The 23,864-nt window shown below is 44.7% G+C and overlaps 3 protein-coding genes across 3 annotated transcripts; all 3 read left to right on the forward strand.

Moving 5' to 3' along the window:
* Positions 1 to 1,743: 1,743 nt before the first annotated feature.
* Positions 1,744 to 4,527, forward strand: LOC140282874 (uncharacterized). The gene is made up of 6 exons (XM_072377451.1): positions 1,744 to 2,564; positions 2,663 to 2,728; positions 2,810 to 2,878; positions 2,986 to 3,053; positions 3,593 to 4,133; positions 4,216 to 4,527. Exons 1-4 carry the CDS (start codon positions 1,760 to 1,762, stop codon positions 3,039 to 3,041), a joined length of 996 nt encoding a protein of 331 aa, XP_072233552.1. The 5' UTR covers positions 1,744 to 1,759; the 3' UTR covers positions 3,042 to 3,053; positions 3,593 to 4,133; positions 4,216 to 4,527.
* Positions 4,528 to 6,004: 1,477 nt separating this feature from the next.
* LOC140282549 (uncharacterized) lies at positions 6,005 to 7,874 on the forward strand. Its single transcript, XM_072377005.1, has 4 exons — positions 6,005 to 6,075; positions 6,164 to 6,546; positions 6,625 to 7,130; positions 7,215 to 7,874. The coding sequence occupies exons 2-4, from the start codon at positions 6,178 to 6,180 to the stop codon at positions 7,843 to 7,845; spliced, it is 1,506 nt and encodes a 501-aa protein (XP_072233106.1). The 5' UTR covers positions 6,005 to 6,075; positions 6,164 to 6,177; the 3' UTR covers positions 7,846 to 7,874.
* A 10,241-nt stretch (positions 7,875 to 18,115) lies between these two features.
* On the forward strand, positions 18,116 to 20,899 carry LOC140282889 (uncharacterized). The gene is made up of 6 exons (XM_072377468.1): positions 18,116 to 18,936; positions 19,035 to 19,100; positions 19,182 to 19,250; positions 19,358 to 19,425; positions 19,965 to 20,505; positions 20,588 to 20,899. The coding sequence occupies exons 1-4, from the start codon at positions 18,132 to 18,134 to the stop codon at positions 19,411 to 19,413; spliced, it is 996 nt and encodes a 331-aa protein (XP_072233569.1). The 5' UTR covers positions 18,116 to 18,131; the 3' UTR covers positions 19,414 to 19,425; positions 19,965 to 20,505; positions 20,588 to 20,899.
* Positions 20,900 to 23,864: the final 2,965 nt, after the last annotated feature.

Raw genomic sequence — 23,864 nt, forward strand, 5'->3', positions numbered from 1 at the left:
AACGATCCATTCCTTGATAGATCAAAAGGAATAGATGTCACAGTTGTAGCTTGCTGATTTTGCTCAGTGTGTTTTTCAGACTAGCTGAATGTATCAAGAGGAGCCTTGCGTCCGATCAGTGAGACACGGGAATTCCGTAGTGTTTCATGGTTTTGCAGATTCTTTTTTTCTTCAGTTTTTAAACAAATTTGTACATGCACATGAGTTGGTCAGCCTTTATAAGACGACCGTTAAGTCCTCTAACCAGAAGAGCACCTAAAAGATTTCTGAGGAATGTAGACATTAATCCCACCAGTTTTCACAGAAAGCAAGCCCTTTCTAATTTGTCCTAATTTGCCTTCCATATCTTGGTAAATACTGAATAGATTGTAAAAGCCCAACCCTAAATTTGACGTATGCAAAGTGCAGTTTAATTTTTTTCACCCTTTTTTGCAAATCAGAGAACCTCAAACATCCCTACAGTGAGATAATAATTACTCCACTTCTGTGAAAGGAGGAGCAGTTCATATCCTCTTCCTGAAAGGTCATTGCATATTATGAAGCTCAAATGTGAGATGCAAAGTATAGAACAACAATACATCAAGTGACAATGGTAGTCTTCACAGTTTAAGTTAAATTTTCCTGGAGAATGCGGGCATTGATCCCGCTACCTCTCACTTGCGCTTGCTGAGTTCCGTCAATTTCGCCAAAGTAAGCCCAAAGTAAGCCCAAAGTAAGCCCACATTAGCCAATCACGTCTCCCTGTGGCTTACTTTTGACCAATCACGTCTCCTCCTGTGGGCTTACTTTGGGCTTACATTTGACCAATCACGGTTCTTCCCTCTGCTGGCTTACTTTTGACCAATCAGCGTTCCTCCCTCTCCTCCGTCATATTTTGAAGCATTGCGGTCAGGCAGTTCTCGTCTCTCCATCTATCGCTAAGGTAAGTCGTCCTGTTTCATTCCGTTATCGAATGTAAACTTGTATGCTTTTCTACCGTAAATAAATAGCAAAGGGTGTTGCTAAACTTAGCATAAAATGCAAAATATAAAAAGTTAAAAGTATGCGATGATTATGTGTGAATTATGAGCGAAGCGCTGTTTTATGAAAGCCGAAAAAACGGATGAATGAATGAATGAATGGATGGATTGATGGATGGATGGGTAGTTGGATAGTTGGATAGATGGATAGATGGAGTAGTGCCAGGAGAGATGTCCAAATATTGACAGTTGTGTTTAGAAAAATTTAGCTAGTTACAGGTAACATGTGGCTAGGAGTAAAACGTTGCTGTCATGCTACCATATGACACGAATAAGTGCCGGTTACAGTTACAGAGTACAGTTAATAAATGTCACAGCAATTATCTTAGGCCTTAATGATGTTATGCTGCGTGCCTTAAAGCCCATATGGACAGATATACTGTATGTACTGAAAGTTAGCCTAATGGCATTTTCCATGGTCCTGTGGGGAGGTTGCGTGATGTTAATGTGGCGTTAATCCACGGATCTGATTCGCTGATTTTACTTCTGATTGAAAGAAAGATAAATAACCACCAGGTCCTCAGGCTAAGTGTGGAAAAGAAGCTCTGGCTGCACCCCCTGCTGTTTTTCACACCTCTGTGTTACAGCAGGTGCGAGGGTGTTGGGTGGGGGCGTGGCATGGATGGGAAGAAAAACACTTTTCCTCAGCTCTGTCACTGTGCCTCTTGCAAGTACCCATAGGATGTAACAGCCTCTGTTACAGTTTAATTTACACACTTTTCCTTATTTTCATTCACAGAATGTATGCATATCCAGTTTTTCGCCGCCAGTCAGCCAGTTCAACCAGACTTCTCATGGCGCCGTCGGAGGAGGCAAAGAGGTTTGGCAGTGTCAGGCCTGTAAGGGCGAAACCCAAAGAGGAGGTGCTGGCAGAGGCCAGGACTTTTGTCACTGGCCATGGTGGAGACCAAACTGATGACTTTTTAGTACTGGCTCACTGCCAGCTTCAGTTTGGTATGTACCAAGGCCAGAGATTTAGATGGCTCCTGGAGCACAATCTTAGCTATGCACTATATTTAGTGGATAGTATCTCGAAAGAAAGAGCACAGGAAAACCCGCTAGCACAAAATAAACAGCTTTTCCTGCAGTACACTTCCCAAATCAGAGAGATGACAGAGGAACTGGAGAAGTTTAGGAAGAAGCAGGACATGCAGGCTAAAGCACAGGAAACTGGAGACCCGGGCTTTTTGATGGTGGAGTTTGGAGAATTTAAGGGCCGCTCCATGAAGGAGGTTTATGAGGACCACAGCAAGGAGGCCCAGGCCCTCATTAATTACCTGGTCAGAGCAGATGCCCGGCCCAACACCAACATGGCCTTGTTCAAGGCATATGTCTTGAAGAGACGGACATCTGCCTCCACTTCCTCTGCACCTCCATCTGCAGCCTCCACTTCCTCTGCACCTCCATCTGCAGCCTCCACTTCCTCTGCACCAGGACTCCAAACTGGTCCATGGAAAACTGCCACTGTGAAAGCGCTGTTGGCGCGGGGCAAACATTTGTCTCCCTCACAGCTGGCAAAAAAGCTGACATCACCAGTTAAACCCTGTGAGTAGGAGTTTGAACTTTGAATTTCCCCGACAGCAGTTCTACATGTGTGGCTTTACCATTTTACTTGACTACACAGACTTGTCCATTTTTTTCAGCTCCAGCACCACAGTGTCCCTTACCACCACCTTCCAAACCCCCGACCAAACAGCTTTTCTCTGCTGGTAAGTGCGCAGCATCTTGTGAACATTTGTCTCTGTGTGTTGTTAACAGTAGGCCTGATAGTTTTAATATTTGTTCATCAGGCACTTCTGAGGATGATGATGAGGAGCTGGTATCTGCTGCAGCGCAATGTGAAGCACAGCTAAATACAGGTGTGGCATATGACACAAATATTGTGTGAATGTTTAGTGACAACACTAAAAAGCATTATTTTGTGGAAAATTTCTACGTTTTAAATATATTTTTCTTCACAATACAGAAATATATCACATCAACCGGGATGCATTCTTTGAGTGCACTTCTTCCAAACCTTAAGGATGTACAAAGGTGTCTGTGTATTGTTATTTTGCTTATCCCTGCTCACTTCAACTTAACTCTGCACATCCGTGTGCTCTAAAACAATCACCTGAATTTTTCACAGTTACACCGCATGCTCCTCCCATTCACGCTTTAGCTCCCTCTAACTCCCTCTGCCTCCCTCTCCCTCTGAGCCCACAGGACGGTGAACATTCGTTGTTCTAACGATTAGAATAGTAGTCATTACAGTGTCTGTGTGCATGTTTCATATCTGTGGGCATCATTAATTCGACTGAATTCATTTTGCATAATTTTCCTTACTCTATTTCATTTAATTGTAACTTTTTAACATCATTTCATTTAAAATTCAGCTGTATTTACTTCATATTTCTTGCATCTAAAAGTTCCACTGGCTTTTTTGCATTTTAACACCATTTTTTTCAGTTTCTTTCTGTAGTATTTCTGCACGGCGCCTGTTTGTTAGCTGCATTTATGGCATCTTAATATGAAACGCAACAGTCAACCTAATATTGTTTTGCTGCCTGTTTGCCTCACTTCTCCTTCATTAGCTCTTGCAGCCACTGTGCACCTTGAGGCCTGTGCCGATCCTCCACCAGCAGCGATACCAGGTCTTGTCATTCATCAGCCACCAGCTGAGCTCCCAAGTCACTGGAAGGGTCAGCTTCCATCTTTCCAGCAGGAGTGGATTCGGCGCACGTTATTCAAGGCCAACCCACGAACCGGCAAGCCAGAGCTAGTGACCCCGCTGAAGCTTTGGTGGCATCCTCCTCAGGCCCCTCTCATACACACCCAGCCTCCCGCCTCACCTGACCAGTTCTTCTGTCGGCCAGTCTTCTTATGGATGCCCCAGAAGATGTGGCTGTTTCCTCTCGTCTGTGTCCGTCCAGCCTGTGGCAAGCACAGACTAACAGCAGCAGGGCTGTACCAAACAGTGCGCAAGGTTTTGGACATTGATGGGTGGTATGATCTTGCCACTGAGTATCTGGAGTGCAAACGCTGCTCTAAAAAGTATCCCGCTTGGTCTGAGGACATCTTAGGCCAGCTGGATATGGGCCACCGCAGCCAATTTCCAGCTTTGCTTACATACAGGTAATTCATAATGAATGTCAACCATTATGAGGTGCTTACATTTGTGTTGTTCTTTAGTCATTACACTCTTTATTTTCCTTAGATACTCATGTGACATCCGGGTGCTGAGGATGATGAGGGAGAGGACAATGGGCAACAGTGTGACTCAACTGTACAGAAAACTGCAGGAACAACACAGCGAAGCGTGGATGCAGCGTGTCCTGCAGTACCTGACAGCTTGTGAACCATTCACAAGGTCCTCTGTTGTGCACACCCCTGCATTCGCTGAGCCTCCCCTCTTACCAGCCCTTCCCAAGCCCAAGTGGCTGTTGGCTGTGTATGCCAGGGATGTTCTTGGGCGACTGCATGAGGTGAAGGCCAAAATAACCAGCATCTTTGGCTCTGTCCTCAAGATGGACTCCACAAAAAAGGTATCACAGCCCTGTTTATATGCAGAATTTTGAGTGTATACATAATGAATACTGATTTTAACTTTTTTTTTTTTCTAATCTTTTCTAATTTTATCTTTTCTGAATAGGTTACCAAGAAACTTGCTGGTGCTGCTGCAGGTACAGCTGCCTGGTGCACTAATGTGGGCAACGAGCACGGTCAAGTTCTTGTCTCGGTCATGACAGCCGGTGAGGGACAGGCACTTGACGCGATGGCAGCTGGCCTAATGAAGCGGTACAGGGCGGCAGGAGAGGAGCCACCAAAAATAATGTACGTGGACAGAGACTGCTGCAGTCAGCATGGCCTTTGTCGGGTGAAGGCCATGTTTGCAGAGTGGGATGAGCTTCAGGTGCGCCTTGATATCTGGCATTTCATGCGGCGGTTTGCTGCAGGCGTCACAACTGAGGCTCACCTCCTCTACAGCATTTTCATGGCACGCCTGTCCACGTGCATTTTCGAGTGGGATCCGGAAGATGTTGCTGCTCTTCGCCGTGCCAAGGAGAGTGAGCTGGCAGCGAAGAGGATTGGCCACATCTCGGAGGAGACGCTGACCACTCGCATTACCCGGAGGGAGTTGGCGCTGCACTGCAGGAGGAGGACCAGAGGGGTAGAGGAGACCACCAGACTGATTGGGTCACTGATCAGTCTGTTTGACAGTACAAGCGGGAAGGACACTCTGGGTGTTCCTCTGCTGGACCACGAACGGATCCAGCAGATATGGCAGGAGCAGAGGAAACACGTCGGCTGTATCCAAGACCCAGAGGACTTCCCGCTTTACATAAAGACGGGCACCCTGAAGAAAGGCGGTGTGGAGCTGTGCTGCTACAGGTGTGCCCGTGGCTCTACCTCCCTGGAGTCCTTCCACCTCCACTTAAACAGATTCATTCCAGGTATTGCATACATACGGGTTACTACCTATTTTTATTTTTTTCTCATTATCTGGTTGTAATTCTATTACACATTACAGATACTTCATAGCATATGCATGTCATATGTTCTGAATATCTAATGTGACAAATGCTTCTCTGTGCATTTACCCTTCAGGAACCAGTGCCAGTGATGCGCATTTCCAAGCGTATCTTCTGGAAGGGCTGATGCGCTGGAATGATGACCGGATGGAGGACGCCGTGAAAGGAGCGCCTGCTTTCCGCTCCTATGGCAGTGCTCTGAGAGAGGCAGTGGACCAGCTCAGCCAAAGGGTGCTGCAGAGACGCTGGGATGAGCGCTACCGCACGCCTGGAGCATACACAGGCAAGACATTGTGCCCCTTTCAACATGAAAAAGAACACCATGATTAATTTGATATTTAATGTCACTATTTATTAATCAGTTAAACCTTTAATGTATTAGAATAGAATAGACTATCTCAATATATATGTACAATGAGATTAAAAGCAACTCCTTAATCAGTGAATGTGAAGGTGCACAAGGTATCTTGATGCAGTGGGAAGGGAAAGTGTAGCTGCTGCTGAGCCTTCATGATGACCGCTGTGATGTTGTCTGTCCAGGAGATGTCAGCCGAGATGAGGACAAAATTATTAGATAGATAGTAAATTAGATTAAATATGAATTACTTTCTTTTTTCTGTTTTGTTTTTGTAGGTGAATTGCTGGGAATGGAGTATCTGTACAGCCAGACCGGCAATACACTGACTCCTGTGCTCCAGAACCCAGAGGAGGAGGACAGGCTGGTGCAGGAAGTCAATGATGAGGATGTACAGGATGAGGGGTTTGAAGAGGAGACCTTGAACGACATCACAGTTCCTGTGCTCCATGAGGATGACCCCTGTCGTGATCTGGTGAACAGGCCCTCATCGTTGATGACGAGTCCTCAGGCCTCTCCACCCCAGGCCCCTGCATCACCTGCTAATCTGCCGTCCACGTCACGTGATGGAGGACAACATCCTGCCGCCGCCCCTTCAGAGCTTCCTGACACTTCTCAGGCTGCTCTGAAGAGTGAAGGCAATCCGTCCAACGAGGCTCAGGTAAGACACATTAAGGGCTATTTAAATCCAATTACATTTTATTTCAGATATATTACTATTAATCGGTTTATTTATTAGGGAGTGGTCATCGGACCAGATGGGCTCGCTGGGTGGGACAAGGTCCAGGATCTCGCTGCTTATCTGGTGGGTCTCCGTGAGGCCTCTTACCTCACTGAGCTGCAGGTGACCCAGGTCATCCAGCTGTGGACAGCTCTCCCTGAAGGCGACAAAGAGCGGGTCAACTACCAGCCTCGTCATCAGCCACGACTGACAAGTGGTCGTTTTAAGGCTCCTAAGCGGTCTGGAGTCACGCCGGGTGTGGAGAGTGTGAAGCGCTGCTTGATAGGACATCCTGGGGGGCCAGCACAGTGGCCCAGCACCAGCCGCTTGGTGGAGGCAATGTGCATAAGGCTGTGCACTTTGCACAAGACTACCACCAAGAAGGCTGGAGTTTCCACCCCCAGATGGTCCAAGATCCTGAGCGACTACCACCACATCCGGGACTTGGTGCTTAGCAGTCCCGGGGTCCTGGCAGAGACGATGATCCAGCTCTTTGAGCTAAATCAGAGGACACTCATTCAATGGTAGGTCAGGCACATTATTCACCTCAAATTGACTGAATAGTTCTCTAATGAATACATATCTAACAAAAAATGGTCTTCTCTCAGGTTTCAACGGCGACAGAAGAGCCAGGAGAAGAGTGTCCTTTCTCAGGGAATGGCTCCAACCAACCCGATTCCTCTGGCACCCGACCAGCTTCCACCACCAAAGGAGAAGCTGGGGCTCCTTCCCTCCACATCTGGCCCAAGACATGAGTTTGTCCTCCCTCCAAATCTGGAAGGACAGGCTCCTGTTCTGCGGCCAGGCCGACGGCCCGCTGCTGCCACCAGGGCACACCCTATTTTACCCTCCCCCAAGGCACCAGACCCTGCGCAGCCCATGTCACCACAGTTTGGCACTTTCATCATTAATCCAGTCAATACTGTGTCACTGGTACTGACAGCGTCTGGTGCCTCAACTTCTAGTGCGGGCCCAGCTCCACTAATTCTGTCCCCTGCTGCTCCTGTGTCCCGGTACACAGAGAGGAACAGGCGCCGGCGGGCTCTTGAGGAGGAGAGTGGAGTCCAAAAAAGGAAATATGTCAGAGGAGTCGGCTACAACACCTGTAGCCAGTGTGGCCACCCGAAAACAAAGGAGTTCGGGCACAGCCGTCACGGGAATGAAACATTCTGCTCGCGTGCCTCGAATGAAAAAACACTTGAAGAGTGGTTAAAAGAGAAAAGACCACCAGCAAAATAAATTACAACTGTTTTGCTTGTAAATATTGTATATCCATGTATAGAATGTATATAGTTTTTATGCTTTTACTTATTTATTTTTTTTACTTAGTGTACAGTTTTTTTTACTTTTCTGTAGTTTCACTTCAGTGTTTTATTAAAATGTCATTGCCTCATATACAGACAATAAAGACTCTTGATTCTTAAATATTTGTTTATTTTACTTATATGTCCATATACATTAAATCTGATTGTACCAACATTTAAGACATCATCAAAAAAGCTCCATATTGTCCCACAGCCTTTGAAGACACACTTTATTGTTATTATCATTACACAGAAACAGAAATAAACATTACAAGCCAATGAGGGGCATGTGATCTTAAAGTCAGCAATCTTCTTCATAATAAACACAAAATAATAAGTATGAATAAATACAATAACGTGACACTGTTATGGCATCAGTCTTATTATTATTATTATGGCTATTATTATTATAATAACAATAAACAGATAAGAATTACTTGTCATTGGGGGCATAGAATCCTAAAGCTAAAGCCATATTCTTAGTAATACACACAGAATAAGTATTAATTAATACAATGATCAGAAATCGCAATCGGATTTCTGATCGCTGATCGCTGGGGAGCGTCATAGCTCTGTCCGGCAGATCTCCGGTTCGCATCTACCTCACGCCAGGTGACTCAATTAACATACAACTAACAATGTTCCATAATGCTCAGAGATATCGCCTGAATATAGCTGTAGGGAATAATGTCAATGATATTTCTTTATTCTTTATTTTTTTGGGTCTTTTTGCTGGCGAGACGAGCGGAAAGATCGGCTCCCTGCCTTTGCGCAGCGAGCGCTCTACCACTTGAGCTAATTCCCCTCTTATTGGTGTGCTGAGAATGCAGTTTTCTCGTAACCCTAATTTCCCCTTGCACTTTTCCTCAGGTCATTTGCATTGATCTATGCGTTTTTTAAGGCAATAGACTATTATTCCATTTAGGTGGACGCAGGTCAACTCCAGTCCCCGTGGGAACTTATTTGTTTAGGAGCCATATCAGTCCTTTCTTAGTCCTTCCAAATTAACGACCATTTCGACCATTTCTGACCAAGCTAATTCCCCTTTAATTGGTGTGCTGAGAATGCAGTTTTCTCGTAACCCTAATTTCCCCTTGCACTTGTCCTCAGGTCATTTGCATTGATCTATGCGTTTTTTAAGGCAATAGACTATTATTCCATTTAGGTGAACGCAGGTGAACTCCAGTCCCCATGGGCACTTATTGTCAAATCAGATGATGTGTTGAGGAGCCGTATCAGTCCTTTCTTTGTCCTTCCAAATTAACGACCATTTCGACCATTTCTGACCAAGCTAATTCCCCTCTTATTGGTGTGCTGAGAATGCAGTTTTCTCGTAACCCTAATTTCCCCTTGCACTTGTCCTCAGGTAATTTGCATTGATCTATGTGTTTTTTAAGGCAATAGACTATTATTCCATTTAGATGAACGTAGGTCAACTCCAGTCCCCGTGGGAACTTATTTGCAAATCAGATGATGTGTTGAGGAGCCGTATCAGTCCTTTCTTTGTCCTTCCAAATTAACGACCATTTCTGACCAAACGATCCATTCCTTGATAGATCAAAAGGAATAGATGTCACAGTTGTAGCTTGCTGATTTTGCTCAGTGTGTTTTTCAGACTAGCTGAATGTATCAAGAGGAGCCTTGCGTCCGATCAGTGAGACACGGGAATTCCGTAGTGTTTCATGGTTTTGCAGATTCTTTTTTTCTTCAGTTTTTAAACAAATTTGTACATGCACATGAGTTGGTCAGCCTTTATAAGACGACCGTTAAGTCCTCTAACCAGAAGAGCACCTAAAAGATTTCTGAGGAATGTAGACATTAATCCCACCAGTTTTCACAGAAAGCAAGCCTTTTCTAATTTGTCCTAATTTGCCTTCCATATCTTGGTAAATACTGAATAGATTGTAAAAGCCCAACCCTAAATTTGACGTATCCAAAGTGCAGTTTAATTTTTTTCACCCTTTTTTGCAAATCAGAGAACCTCAAACATCCCTACAGTGAGATAATAATTACTCCACTTCTGTGAAAGGAGGAGCAGTTCATATCCTCTTCCTGAAAGGTCATTGCATATTATGAAGCTCAAATGTGAGATGCAAAGTATAGAACAACAATACATCAAGTGACAATGGTAGTCTTCACAGATTAAGTTACATCTTCCTGGAGAATGCGGGCATTGATCCCGCTACCTCTCACATGCTAAGCGAGCGCTCTACCACTTGAGCTAATTCCCCTCTTATTGGTGTGCTGAGAATGCAGTTTTCTCGTAACCCTAATTTCCCCTTGCACTTTTCCTCAGGTCATTTGCATTGATCTATGCGTTTTTTAAGGCAATAGACTATTATTCCATTTAGGTGGACGCAGGTCAACTCCAGTCCCCGTGGGCACTTATTTGTTTAGGAGCCATATCAGTCCTTTCTTAGTCCTTCCAAATTAACGACCATTTCGACCATTTCTGACCAAGCTAATTCCCCTTTAATTGGTGTGCTGAGAATGCAGTTTTCTCGTAACCCTAATTTCCCCTTGCACTTGTCCTCAGGTCATTTGCATTGATCTATGCGTTTTTTAAGGCAATAGACTATTATTCCATTTAGGTGAACGCAGGTGAACTCCAGTCCCCATGGGCACTTATTGTCAAATCAGATGATGTGTTGAGGAGCCGTATCAGTCCTTTCTTTGTCCTTCCAAATTAACGACCATTTCGACCATTTCTGACCAAGCTAATTCCCCTCTTATTGGTGTGCTGAGAATGCAGTTTTCTCGTAACCCTAATTTCCCCTTGCACTTTTCCTCAGGTCATTTGCATTGATCTATGCGTTTTTTAAGGCAATAGACTATTATTCCATTTAGGTGAACGCAGGTGAACTCCAGTCCCCATGGGCACTTATTGTCAAATCAGATAATGTGTTGAGGAGCCGTATCAGTCCTTTCTTTGTCCTTCCAAATTAACGACCATTTCTGACCAAGCTAATTCCCCTCTTATTGGTGTGCTGAGAATGCAGTTTTCTCGTAACCCTAATTTCCCCTTGCACTTTTCCTCAGGTCATTTGCATTGATCTATGCGTTTTTTAAGGCAATAGACTATTATTCCATTTAGGTGGACGCAGGTCAACTCCAGTCCCCGTGGGCACTTATTTGTTTAGGAGCCATATCAGTCCTTTCTTAGTCCTTCCAAATTAACGACCATTTCGACCATTTCTGACCAAGCTAATTCCCCTTTAATTGGTGTGCTGAGAATGCAGTTTTCTCGTAACCCTAATTTCCCCTTGCACTTGTCCTCAGGTCATTTGCATTGATCTATGCGTTTTTTAAGGCAATAGACTATTATTCCATTTAGGTGAACGCAGGTGAACTCCAGTCCCCATGGGCACTTATTTGCAAATCAGATGATGTGTTGAGGAGCCGTATCAGTCCTTTCTTTGTCCTTCCAAATTAACGACCATTTCTGACCAAACGATCCATTCCTTGATAGATCAAAAGGAATAGATGTCACAGTTGTAGCTTGCTGATTTTGCTCAGTGTGTTTTTCAGACTAGCTGAATGTATCAAGAGGAGCCTTGCGTCCGATCAGTGAGACACGGGAATTCCGTAGTGTTTCATGGTTTTGCAGATTCTTTTTTTCTTCAGTTTTTAAACAAATTTGTACATGCACATGAGTTGGTCAGCCTTTATAAGACGACCGTTAAGTCCTCTAACCAGAAGAGCACCTAAAAGATTTCTGAGGAATGTAGACATTAATCCCACCAGTTTTCACAGAAAGCAAGCCTTTTCTAATTTGTCCTAATTTGCCTTCCATATCTTGGTAAATACTGAATAGATTGTAAAAGCCCAACCCTAAATTAGACGTATCCAAAGTGCAGTTTAATTTTTTTCACCCTTTTTTGCAAATCAGAGAACCTCAAACATCCCTACAGTGAGATAATAATTACTCCACTTCTGTGAAAGGAGGAGCAGTTCATATCCTCTTCCTGAAAGGTCATTGCATATTATGAAGCTCAAATGTGAGATGCAAAGTATAGAACAACAATACATCAAGTGACAATGGTAGTCTTCACAGATTAAGTTACATCTTCCTGGAGAATGCGGGCATTGATCCCGCTACCTCTCACATGCTAAGCGAGCGCTCTACCACTTGAGCTAATTCCCCTCTTATTGGTGTGCTGAGAATGCAGTTTTCTCGTAACCCTAATTTCCCCTTGCACTTTTCCTCAGGTCATTTGCATTGATCTATGCGTTTTTTAAGGCAATAGACTATTATTCCATTTAGGTGGACGCAGGTCAACTCCAGTCCCCGTGGGCACTTATTTGTTTAGGAGCCATATCAGTCCTTTCTTAGTCCTTCCAAATTAACGACCATTTCGACCATTTCTGACCAAGCTAATTCCCCTTTAATTGGTGTGCTGAGAATGCAGTTTTCTCGTAACCCTAATTTCCCCTTGCACTTGTCCTCAGGTCATTTGCATTGATCTATGCGTTTTTTAAGGCAATAGACTATTATTCCATTTAGGTGAACGCAGGTGAACTCCAGTCCCAATGGGCACTTATTGTCAAATCAGATGATGTGTTGAGGAGCCGTATCAGTCCTTTCTTTGTCCTTCCAAATTAACGACCATTTCTGACCAAGCTAATTCCCCTCTTATTGGTGTGCTGAGAATGCAGTTTTCTCGTAACCCTAATTTCCCCTTGCACTTTTCCTCAGGTCATTTGCATTGATCTATGCGTTTTTTAAGGCAATAGACTATTATTCCATTTAGGTGGACGCAGGTCAACTTCAGTCCCCGTGGGCACTTATTTGTTTAGGAGCCATATCAGTCCTTTCTTAGTCCTTCCAAATTAACGACCATTTCGACCATTTCTGACCAAGCTAATTCCCCTTTAATTGGTGTGCTGAGAATGCAGTTTTCTCGTAACCCTAATTTCCCCTTGCACTTGTCCTCAGGTCATTTGCATTGATCTATGCGTTTTTTAAGGCAATAGACTATTATTCCATTTAGGTGAACGCAGGTGAACTCCAGTCCCCATGGGCACTTATTGTCAAATCAGATGATGTGTTGAGGAGCCGTATCAGTCCTTTCTTTGTCCTTCCAAATTAACGACCATTTCGACCATTTCTGACCAAGCTAATTCCCCTTTAATTGGTGTGCTGAGAATGCAGTTTTCTCGTAACCCTAATTTCCCCTTGCACTTGTCCTCAGGTCATTTGCATTGATCTATGCGTTTTTTAAGGCAATAGACTATTATTCCATTTAGGTGAACGCAGGTGAACTCCAGTCCCCATGGGCACTTATTGTCAAATCAGATGATGTGTTGAGGAGCCGTATCAGTCCTTTCTTTGTCCTTCCAAATTAACGACCATTTCTGACCAAACGATCCATTCCTTGATACATCAAAAGGAATAGATGTCACAGTTGTAGCTTGCTGATTTTGCTCAGTGTGTTTTTTAGACTAGCTGAATGTATCAAGAGGAGCCTTGCGTCCGATCAGTGAGACACGGGAATTCCGTAGTGTTTCATGGTTTTGCAGATTCTTTTTTTCTTCAGCTTTTAAACAAATTTGTAAATGCACATGCGTTGGTCAGCCTTTATAAGACGACGGTTAAGTCCTCTAACCAGAAGAGCACCTAAAAGATTTCTGAGGAATGTAGACATTAATCCCACCAGTTTCCACAGAAAGCAAGCCCTTTCTAATTTGTCCTAATTTGCCTTCCATATCTTGGTATATACTGAATAGATTGTAAAAGCCCAACCCTAAACTTGACGTATCCAAAGTGCAGTTTAATTTTTTTCACCCTTTTTTTTTTGCAAATCACAGAACCTCAAACATCGCTACAGTGAGATAATAATTACTCCACTTCTGTGAAAGGAGGAATAATTCATATCCTCTACCTGAAGGGTCATTGCATATTATGAAGCTCAAATGTGAGATGCAAAGTATAGAACAACAATACATCAAGTGACAATGGTAGTCTTCACAGATTAAGTTACATCTTCCTGGAGAATGCGCGCATTGATCCCGCTACCTCTCACATGCGATGCAAGCGCTCTACCACTTCAGTTAATTCCCCTTCAATTGCTGTGCTGAGAATGCAGTTTTCTCGTAACCCTAATTTCCCCTTGCACTTGTCCTCAGGTAATTTGCATTGATCTATATGTTTTTTAAGGCAATAGACTATTATTCCATTTAGATGAACGTAGGTCAACTCCAGTCCCCGTGGGAACTTATTTGCAAATCAGATGATGTGTTGAGGAGCCGTATCAGTCCTTTCTTTGTCCTTCCAAATTAACGACCATTTCTGACCAAACGATCCATTCCTTGATAGATCAAAAGGAATAGATGTCACAGTTGTAGCTTGCTGATTTTGCTCAGTGTGTTTTTCAGACTAGCTGAATGTATCAAGAGGAGCCTTGCGTCCGATCAGTGAGACACGGGAATTCCGTAGTGTTTCATGGTTTTGCAGATTCTTTTTTTCTTCAGTTTTTAAACAAATTTGTACATGCACATGAGTTGGTCAGCCTTTATAAGACGACCGTTAAGTCCTCTAACCAGAAGAGCACCTAAAAGATTTCTGAGGAATGTAGACATTAATCCCACCAGTTTTCACAGAAAGCAAGCCCTTTCTAATTTGTCCTAATTTGCCTTCCATATCTTGGTAAATACTGAATAGATTGTAAAAGCCCAAACCTAAATTTGACGTATCCAAAGTGCAGTTTAATTTTTTTCACCCTTTTTTGCAAATCAGAGAACCTCAAACATCCCTACAGTGAGATAATAATTACTCCACTTCTGTGAAAGGAGGAGCAGTTCATATCCTCTTCCTGAAAGGTCATTGCATATTATGAAGCTCAAATGTGAGATGCAAAGTATAGAACAACAATACATCAAGTGACAATGGTAGTCTTCACAGATTAAGTTACATCTTCCTGGAGAATGCGCGCATTGATCCCGCTACCTCTCACATGCGATGCAAGCGCTCTACCACTTCAGTTAATTCCCCTTCAATTGCTGTGCTGAGAATGCAGTTTTCTCGTAACCCTAATTTCCCCTTGCACTTGTCCTCAGGTAATTTGCATTGATCTATGTGTTTTTTAAGGCAATAGACTATTATTCCATTTAGGTGGACGCAGGTCAACTCCAGTCCCCGTGGGCACTTATTTGTTTAGGAGCCATATCAGTCCTTTCTTAGTCCTTCCAAATTAACGACCATTTCGACCATTTCTGACCAAGCTAATTCCCCTTTAATTGGTGTGCTGAGAATGCAGTTTTCTCGTAACCCTAATTTCCCCTTGCACTTTTCCTCAGGTCATTTGCATTGATCTATGCGTTTTTTAAGGCAATAGACTATTATTCCATTTAGGTGGACGCAGGTCAACTCCAGTCCCCGTGGGCACTTATTTGTTTAGGAGCCATATCAGTCCTTTCTTAGTCCTTCCAAATTAACGACCATTTCGACCATTTCTGACCAAGCTAATTCCCCTTTAATTGGTGTGCTGAGAATGCAGTTTTCTCGTAACCCTAATTTCCCCTTGCACTTGTCCTCAGGTCATTTGCATTGATCTATGCGTTTTTTAAGGCAATAGACTATTATTCCATTTAGGTGAACGCAGGTGAACTCCAGTCCCCATGGGCACTTATTGTCAAATCAGATGATGTGTTGAGGAGCCGTATCAGTCCTTTCTTTGTCCTTCCAAATTAACGACCATTTCGACCATTTCTGACCAAGCTAATTCCCCTCTTATTGGTGTGCTGAGAATGCAGTTTTCTCGTAACCCTAATTTCCCCTTGCACTTTTCCTCAGGTCATTTGCATTGATCTATGCGTTTTTTAAGGCAATAGACTATTATTCCATTTAGGTGGACGCAGGTCAACTTCAGTCCCCGTGGGCACTTATTTGTTTAGGAGCCATATCAGTCCTTTCTTAGTCCTTCCAAATTAACGACCATTTCGACCATTTCTGACCAAGCTAATTCCCCTTTAATTGGTGTGCTGAGAATGCAGTTTTCTCGTAACCCTAATTTCCCCTTGCACTTGTCCTCAGGTCATTTGCATTGATCTATGCGTTTTTTAAGGCAATAGACTATTATTCCATTTAGGTGAACGCAGGTGAACTCCAGTCCCCATGGGCACTTATTGTCAAATCAGATGATGTGTTGAGGAGCCGTATCAGTCCTTTCTTTGTCCTTCCAAATTAACGACCATTTCGACCATTTCTGACCAAGCTAATTCCCCTTTAATTGGTGTGCTGAGAATGCAGTTTTCTCGTAACCCTAATTTCCCCTTGCACTTGTCCTCAGGTCATTTGCATTGATCTATGCGTTTTTTAAGGCAATAGACTATTATTCCATTTAGGTGAACGCAGGTGAACTCCAGTCCCCATGGGCACTTATTGTCAAATCAGATGATGTGTTGAGGAGCCGTATCAGTCCTTTCTTTGTCCTTCCAAATTAACGACCATTTCTGACCAAACGATCCATTCCTTTATAGATCAAAAGGAATAGATGTCACAGTTGTAGCTTGCTGATTTTGCTCAGTGTGTTTTTCAGACTAGCTGAATGTATCAAGAGGAGCCTTGCGTCCGATCAGTGAGACACGGGAATTCCGTAGTGTTTCATGGTTTTGCAGATTCTTTTTTTCTTCAGTTTTTAAACAAATTTGTACATGCACATGAGTTGGTCAGCCTTTATAAGACGACCGTTAAGTCCTCTAACCAGAAGAGCACCTAAAAGATTTCTGAGGAATGTAGACATTAATCCCACCAGTTTTCACAGAAAGCAAGCCCTTTCTAATTTGTCCTAATAAGCCTTCCATATCTTGGTAAATACTGAATAGATTGTAAAAGCCCAACCCTAAATTTGACGTATCCAAAGTGCAGTTTAATTTTTTTCACCCTTTTTTGCAAATCAGAGAACCTCAAACATCCCTACAGTGAGATAATAATTACTCCACTTCTGTGAAAGGAGGAGCAGTTCATATCCTCTTCCTGAAAGGTCATTGCATATTATGAAGCTCAAATGTGAGATGCAAAGTATAGAACAACAATACATCAAGTGACAATGGTAGTCTTCACAGTTTAAGTTAAATTTTCCTGGAGAATGCGGGCATTGATCCCGCTACCTCTCACTTGCGCTTGCTGAGTTCCGTCAATTTCGCCAAAGTAAGCCCAAAGTAAGCCCAAAGTAAGCCCACATTAGCCAATCACGTCTCCCTGTGGCTTACTTTTGACCAATCACGTCTCCTCCTGTGGGCTTACTTTGGGCTTACATTTGACCAATCACGGTTCTTCCCTCTGCTGGCTTACTTTTGACCAATCAGCGTTCCTCCCTCTCCTCCGTCATATTTTGAAGCATTGCGGTCAGGCAGTTCTCGTCTCTCCATCTATCGCTAAGGTAAGTCGTCCTGTTTCATTCCGTTATCGACTGTAAACTTGTATGCTTTTCTACCGTTAATAAATAGCAAAGGGTGTTGCTAAACTTAGCATAAAATGCAAAATATAAAAAGTTAAAAGTATGCGATGATTATGTGTGAATTATGAGCGAAGCGCTGTTTTATGAAAGCCGAAAAAACGGATGAATGAATGAATGAATGAATGAATGGATTGATGGATGGATGGGTAGTTGGATAGTTGGATAGATGGATAGATGGAGTAGTGCCAGGAGAGATGTCCAAATATTGACAGTTGTGTTTAGAAAAATGTAGCTAGTTACAGGTAACATGTGGCTAGGAGTAAAACGTTGCTGTCATGCTACCATATGACACGAATAAGTGCCGGTTACAGTTACAGAGTACAGTTAATAAATGTCACAGCAATTATCTTAGGCCTTAATGATGTTATGCTGCGTGCCTTAAAGCCCATATGGACAGATATACTGTATGTACTGAAAGTTAGCCTAATGGCATTTTCCATGGTCCTGTGGGGAGGTTGCGTGATGTTAATGTGGCGTTAATCCACGGATCTGATTCGCTGATTTTTCTTCTGATTGAAAGAAAGATAAATAACCACCAGGTCCTCAGGCTAAGTGTGGAAAAGAAGCTCTGGCTGCACCCCCTGCTGTTTTTCACACCTCTGTGTTACAGCAGGTGCGAGGGTGTTGGGTGGGGGCGTGGCATGGATGGGAAGAAAAACACTTTTCCTCAGCTCTGTCACTGTGCCTCTTGCAAGTACCCATGGGATGTAACAGCCTCTGTTACAGTTTAATTTACACACTTTTCCTTATTTTCATTCACAGAATGTATGCATATCCAGTTTTTCGCCGCCAGTCAGCCAGTTCAACCAGACTTCTCATGGCGCCGTCGGAGGAGGCAAAGAGGTTTGGCAGTGTCAGGCCTGTAAGGGCGAAACCCAAAGAGGAGGTGCTGGCAGAGGCCAGGACTTTTGTCACTGGCCATGGTGGAGACCAAACTGATGACTTTTTAGTACTGGCTCACTGCCAGCTTCAGTTTGGTATGTACCAAGGCCAGAGATTTAGATGGCTCCTGGAGCACAATCTTAGCTATGCACTATATTTAGTGGATAGTATCTCGAAAGAAAGAGCACAGGAAAACCCGCTAGCACAAAATAAACAGCTTTTCCTGCAGTACACTTCCCAAATCAGAGAGATGACAGAGGAACTGGAGAAGTTTAGGAAGAAGCAGGACATGCAGGCTAAAGCACAGGAAACTGGAGACCCGGGCTTTTTGATGGTGGAGTTTGGAGAATTTAAGGGCCGCTCCATGAAGGAGGTTTATGAGGACCACAGCAAGGAGGCCCAGGCCCTCATTAATTACCTGGTCAGAGCAGATGCCCGGCCCAACACCAACATGGCCTTGTTCAAGGCATATGTCTTGAAGAGACGGACATCTGCCTCCACTTCCTCTGCACCTCCATCTGCAGCCTCCACTTCCTCTGCACCTCCATCTGCAGCCTCCACTTCCTCTGCACCAGGACTCCAAACTGGTCCATGGAAAACTGCCACTGTGAAAGCGCTGTTGGCGCGGGGCAAACATTTGTCTCCCTCACAGCTGGCAAAAAAGCTGACATCACCAGTTAAACCCTGTGAGTAGGAGTTTGAACTTTGAATTTCCCCGACAGCAGTTCTACATGTGTGGCTTTACCATTTTACTTGACTACACAGACTTGTCCATTTTTTTCAGCTCCAGCACCACAGTGTCCCTTACCACCACCTTCCAAACCCCCGACCAAACAGCTTTTCTCTGCTGGTAAGTGCGCAGCATCTTGTGAACATTTGTCTCTGTGTGTTGTTAACAGTAGGCCTGATAGTTTTAATATTTGTTCATCAGGCACTTCTGAGGATGATGATGAGGAGCTGGTATCTGCTGCAGCGCAATGTGAAGCACAGCTAAATACAGGTGTGGCATATGACACAAATATTGTGTGAATGTTTAGTGACAACACTAAAAAGCATTATTTTGTGGAAAATTTCTACGTTTTAAATATATTTTTCTTCACAATACAGAAATATATCACATCAACCGGGATGCATTCTTTGAGTGCACTTCTTCCAAACCTTAAGGATGTACAAAGGTGTCTGTGTATTGTTATTTTGCTTATCCCTGCTCACTTCAACTTAACTCTGCACATCCGTGTGCTCTAAAACAATCACCTGAATTTTTCACAGTTACACCGCATGCTCCTCCCATTCACGCTTTAGCTCCCTCTAACTCCCTCTGCCTCCCTCTCCCTCTGAGCCCACAGGACGGTGAACATTCGTTGTTCTAACGATTAGAATAGTAGTCATTACAGTGTCTGTGTGCATGTTTCATATCTGTGGGCATCATTAAGTCGACTGAATTCATTTTGCATAATTTTCCTTACTCTATTTCATTTAATTGTAACTTTTTAACATCATTTCATTTAAAATTCAGCTGTATTTACTTCATATTTCTTGCATCTAAAAGTTCCACTGGCTTTTTTGCATTTTAACACCATTTTTTTCAGTTTCTTTCTGTAGTATTTCTGCACGGCGCCTGTTTGTGAGCTGCATTTATGGCATCTTAATATGAAACGCAACAGTCAACCTAATATTGTTTTGCTGCCTGTTTGCCTCACTTCTCCTTCATTAGCTCTTGCAGCCACTGTGCACCTTGAGGCCTGTGCCGATCCTCCACCAGCAGCGATACCAGGTCTTGTCATTCATCAGCCACCAGCTGAGCTCCCAAGTCACTGGAAGGGTCAGCTTCCATCTTTCCAGCAGGAGTGGATTCGGCGCACGTTATTCAAGGCCAACCCACGAACCGGCAAGCCAGAGCTAGTGACCCCGCTGAAGCTTTGGTGGCATCCTCCTCAGGCCCCTCTCATACACACCCAGCCTCCCGCCTCACCTGACCAGTTCTTCTGTCGGCCAGTCTTCTTATGGATGCCCCAGAAGATGTGGCTGTTTCCTCTCGTCTGTGTCCGTCCAGCCTGTGGCAAGCACAGACTAACAGCAGCAGGGCTGTACCAAACAGTGCGCAAGGTTTTGGACATTGATGGGTGGTATGATCTTGCCACTGAGTATCTGGAGTGCAAACGCTGCTCTAAAAAGTATCCCGCTTGGTCTGAGGACATCTTAGGCCAGCTGGATATGGGCCACCGCAGCCAATTTCCAGCTTTGCTTACATACAGGTAATTCATAATGAATGTCAACCATTATGAGGTGCTTACATTTGTGTTGTTCTTTAGTCATTACACTCTTTATTTTCCTTAGATACTCATGTGACATCCGGGTGCTGAGGATGATGAGGGAGAGGACAATGGGCAACAGTGTGACTCAACTGTACAGAAAACTGCAGGAACAACACAGCGAAGCGTGGATGCAGCGTGTCCTGCAGTACCTGACAGCTTGTGAACCATTCACAAGGTCCTCTGTTGTGCACACCCCTGCATTCGCTGAGCCTCCCCTCTTACCAGCCCTTCCCAAGCCCAAGTGGCTGTTGGCTGTGTATGCCAGGGATGTTCTTGGGCGACTGCATGAGGTGAAGGCCAAAATAACCAGCATCTTTGGCTCTGTCCTCAAGATGGACTCCACAAAAAAGGTATCACAGCCCTGTTTATATGCAGAATTTTGAGTGTATACATAATGAATACTGATTTTAACTTTTTTTTTTTCTAATCTTTTCTAATTTTATCTTTTCTGAATAGGTTACCAAGAAACTTGCTGGTGCTGCTGCAGGTACAGCTGCCTGGTGCACTAATGTGGGCAACGAGCACGGTCAAGTTCTTGTCTCGGTCATGACAGCCGGTGAGGGACAGGCACTTGACGCGATGGCAACTGGCCTAATGAAGCGGTACAGGGCGGCAGGAGAGGAGCCACCAAAAATAATGTACGTGGACAGAGACTGCTGCAGTCAGCATGGCCTTTGTCGGGTGAAGGCCATGTTTGCAGAGTGGGATGAGCTTCAGGTGCGCCTTGATATCTGGCATTTCATGCGGCGGTTTGCTGCAGGCGTCACAACTGAGGCTCACCTCCTCTACAGCATTTTCATGGCACGCCTGTCCACGTGCATTTTCGAGTGGGATCCGGAAGATGTTGCTGCTCTTCGCCGTGCCAAGGAGAGTGAGCTGGCAGCGAAGAGGATTGGCCACATCTCGGAGGAGACGCTGACCACTCGCATTACCCGGAGGGAGTTGGCGCTGCACTGCAGGAGGAGGACCAGAGGGGTAGAGGAGACCACCAGACTGATTGGGTCACTGATCAGTCTGTTTGACAGTACAAGCGGGAAGGACACTCTGGGTGTTCCTCTGCTGGACCACGAACGGATCCAGCAGATATGGCAGGAGCAGAGGAAACACGTCGGCTGTATCCAAGACCCAGAGGACTTCCCGCTTTACATAAAGACGGGCACCCTGAAGAAAGGCGGTGTGGAGCTGTGCTGCTACAGGTGTGCCCGTGGCTCTACCTCCCTGGAGTCCTTCCACCTCCACTTAAACAGATTCATTCCAGGTATTGCATACATACGGGTTACTACCTATTTTTATTTTTTTCTCATTATCTGGTTGTAATTCTATTACACATTACAGATACTTCATAGCATATGCATGTCATATGTTCTGAATATCTAATGTGACAAATGCTTCTCTGTGCATTTACCCTTCAGGAACCAGTGCCAGTGATGCGCATTTCCAAGCGTATCTTCTGGAAGGGCTGATGCGCTGGAATGATGACCGGATGGAGGACGCCGTGAAAGGAGCGCCTGCTTTCCGCTCCTATGGCAGTGCTCTGAGAGAGGCAGTGGACCAGCTCAGCCAAAGGGTGCTGCAGAGACGCTGGGATGAGCGCTACCGCACGCCTGGAGCATACACAGGCAAGACATTGTGCCCCTTTCAACATGAAAAAGAACACCATGATTAATTTGATATTTAATGTCACTATTTATTAATCAGTTAAACCTTTAATGTATTAGAATAGAATAGACTATCTCAATATATATGTACAATGAGATTAAAAGCAACTCCTTAATCAGTGAATGTGAAGGTGCACAAGGTATCTTGATGCAGTGGGAAGGGAAAGTGTAGCTGCTGCTGAGCCTTCATGATGACCGCTGTGATGTTGTCTGTCCAGGAGATGTCAGCCGAGATGAGGACAAAATTATTAGATAGATAGTAGATTAGATTAAATATGAATTACTTTCTTTTTTCTGTTTTGTTTTTGTAGGTGAATTGCTGGGAATGGAGTATCTGTACAGCCAGACCGGCAATACACTGACTCCTGTGCTCCAGAACCCAGAGGAGGAGGACAGGCTGGTGCAGGAAGTCAATGATGAGGATGTACAGGATGAGGGGTTTGAAGAGGAGACCTTGAACGACATCACAGTTCCTGTGCTCCATGAGGATGACCCCTGTCGTGATCTGGTGAACAGGCCCTCATCGTTGATGACGAGTCCTCAGGCCTCTCCACCCCAGGCCCCTGCATCACCTGCTAATCTGCCGTCCACGTCACGTGATGGAGGACAACATTCTGCCGCCGCCCCTTCAGAGCTTCCTGACACTTCTCAGGCTGCTCTGAAGAGTGAAGGCAATCCGTCCAACGAGGCTCAGGTAAGACACATTAAGGGCTATTTAAATCCAATTACATTTTATTTCAGATATATTACTATTAATCGGTTTATTTATTAGGGAGTGGTCATCGGACCAGATGGGCTCGCTGGGTGGGACAAGGTCCAGGATCTCGCTGCTTATCTGGTGGGTCTCCGTGAGGCCTCTTACCTCACTGAGCTGCAGGTGACCCAGGTCATCCAGCTGTGGACAGCTCTCCCTGAAGGCGACAAAGAGCGGGTCAACTACCAGCCTCGTCATCAGCCGCGACTGACAAGTGGTCGTTTTAAGGCTCCTAAGCGGTCTGGAGTCACGCCGGGTGTGGAGAGTGTGAAGCGCTGCTTGATAGGACATCCTGGGGGGCCAGCACAGTGGCCCAGCACCAGCCGCTTGGTGGAGGCAATGTGCATAAGGCTGTGCACTTTGCACAAGACTACCACCAAGAAGGCTGGAGTTTCCACCCCCAGATGGTCCAAGATCCTGAGCGACTACCACCACATCCGGGACTTGGTGCTTAGCAGTCCTGGGGTCCTGGCTGAGACGATGATCCAGCTCTTTGAGCTAAATCAGAGGACACTCATTCAGTGGTAGGTCAGGCACATTATTCACCTCAAATTGACTGAATAGTTCTCTAATGAATACATATCTAACAAAAAATGGTCTTCTCTCAGGTTTCAACGGCGACAGAAGAGCCAGGAGAAGAGTGTCCTTTCTCAGGGAATGGCTCCAACCAACCCGATTCCTCTGGCACCCGACCAGCTTCCACCACCAAAGGAGAAGCTGGGGCTCCTTCCCTCCACATCTGGCCCAAGACATGAGTTTGTCCTCCCTCCAAATCTGGAAGGACAGGCTCCTGTTCTGCGGCCAGGCCGACGGCCCGCTGCTGCCACCAGGGCACACCCTATTTTACCCTCCCCCAAGGCACCAGACCCTGCGCAGCCCATGTCACC

Source organism: Leuresthes tenuis, unplaced genomic scaffold, assembly GCF_036924035.1.
Source record: "Leuresthes tenuis unplaced genomic scaffold, fLeuTen1.0.hap1 SCAF_23, whole genome shotgun sequence".
Lineage (NCBI taxonomy): Eukaryota > Metazoa > Chordata > Actinopteri > Atheriniformes > Atherinopsidae > Leuresthes > Leuresthes tenuis.

Bases quoted from the DNA above. Each gene is read 5' to 3' on its own strand.
- LOC140282549 (XM_072377005.1), top strand. From the start codon at position 6,178: ATGGAGTATCTGTACAGCCAGACCGGCAATACACTGACTCCTGTGCTC. The intron at 6,547-6,624 runs GTAAGACACATT...TTTATTTATTAG, and splicing joins ATCCGTCCAACGAGGCTCAG to GGAGTGGTCATCGGACCAGA. The intron at 7,131-7,214 runs GTAGGTCAGGCA...GTCTTCTCTCAG, and splicing joins CAGAGGACACTCATTCAATG to GTTTCAACGGCGACAGAAGA.
- LOC140282889 (XM_072377468.1), top strand. From the start codon at position 18,132: ATGTATGCATATCCAGTTTTTCGCCGCCAGTCAGCCAGTTCAACCAGA. The intron at 19,101-19,181 runs GTAAGTGCGCAG...TTTGTTCATCAG, and splicing joins CAAACAGCTTTTCTCTGCTG to GCACTTCTGAGGATGATGAT. The intron at 19,251-19,357 runs GTGTGGCATATG...TTCACAATACAG, and splicing joins TGAAGCACAGCTAAATACAG to AAATATATCACATCAACCGG.
- LOC140282874 (XM_072377451.1), top strand. From the start codon at position 1,760: ATGTATGCATATCCAGTTTTTCGCCGCCAGTCAGCCAGTTCAACCAGA. The intron at 2,565-2,662 runs GTGAGTAGGAGT...CATTTTTTTCAG, and splicing joins GACATCACCAGTTAAACCCT to CTCCAGCACCACAGTGTCCC. The intron at 2,879-2,985 runs GTGTGGCATATG...TTCACAATACAG, and splicing joins TGAAGCACAGCTAAATACAG to AAATATATCACATCAACCGG.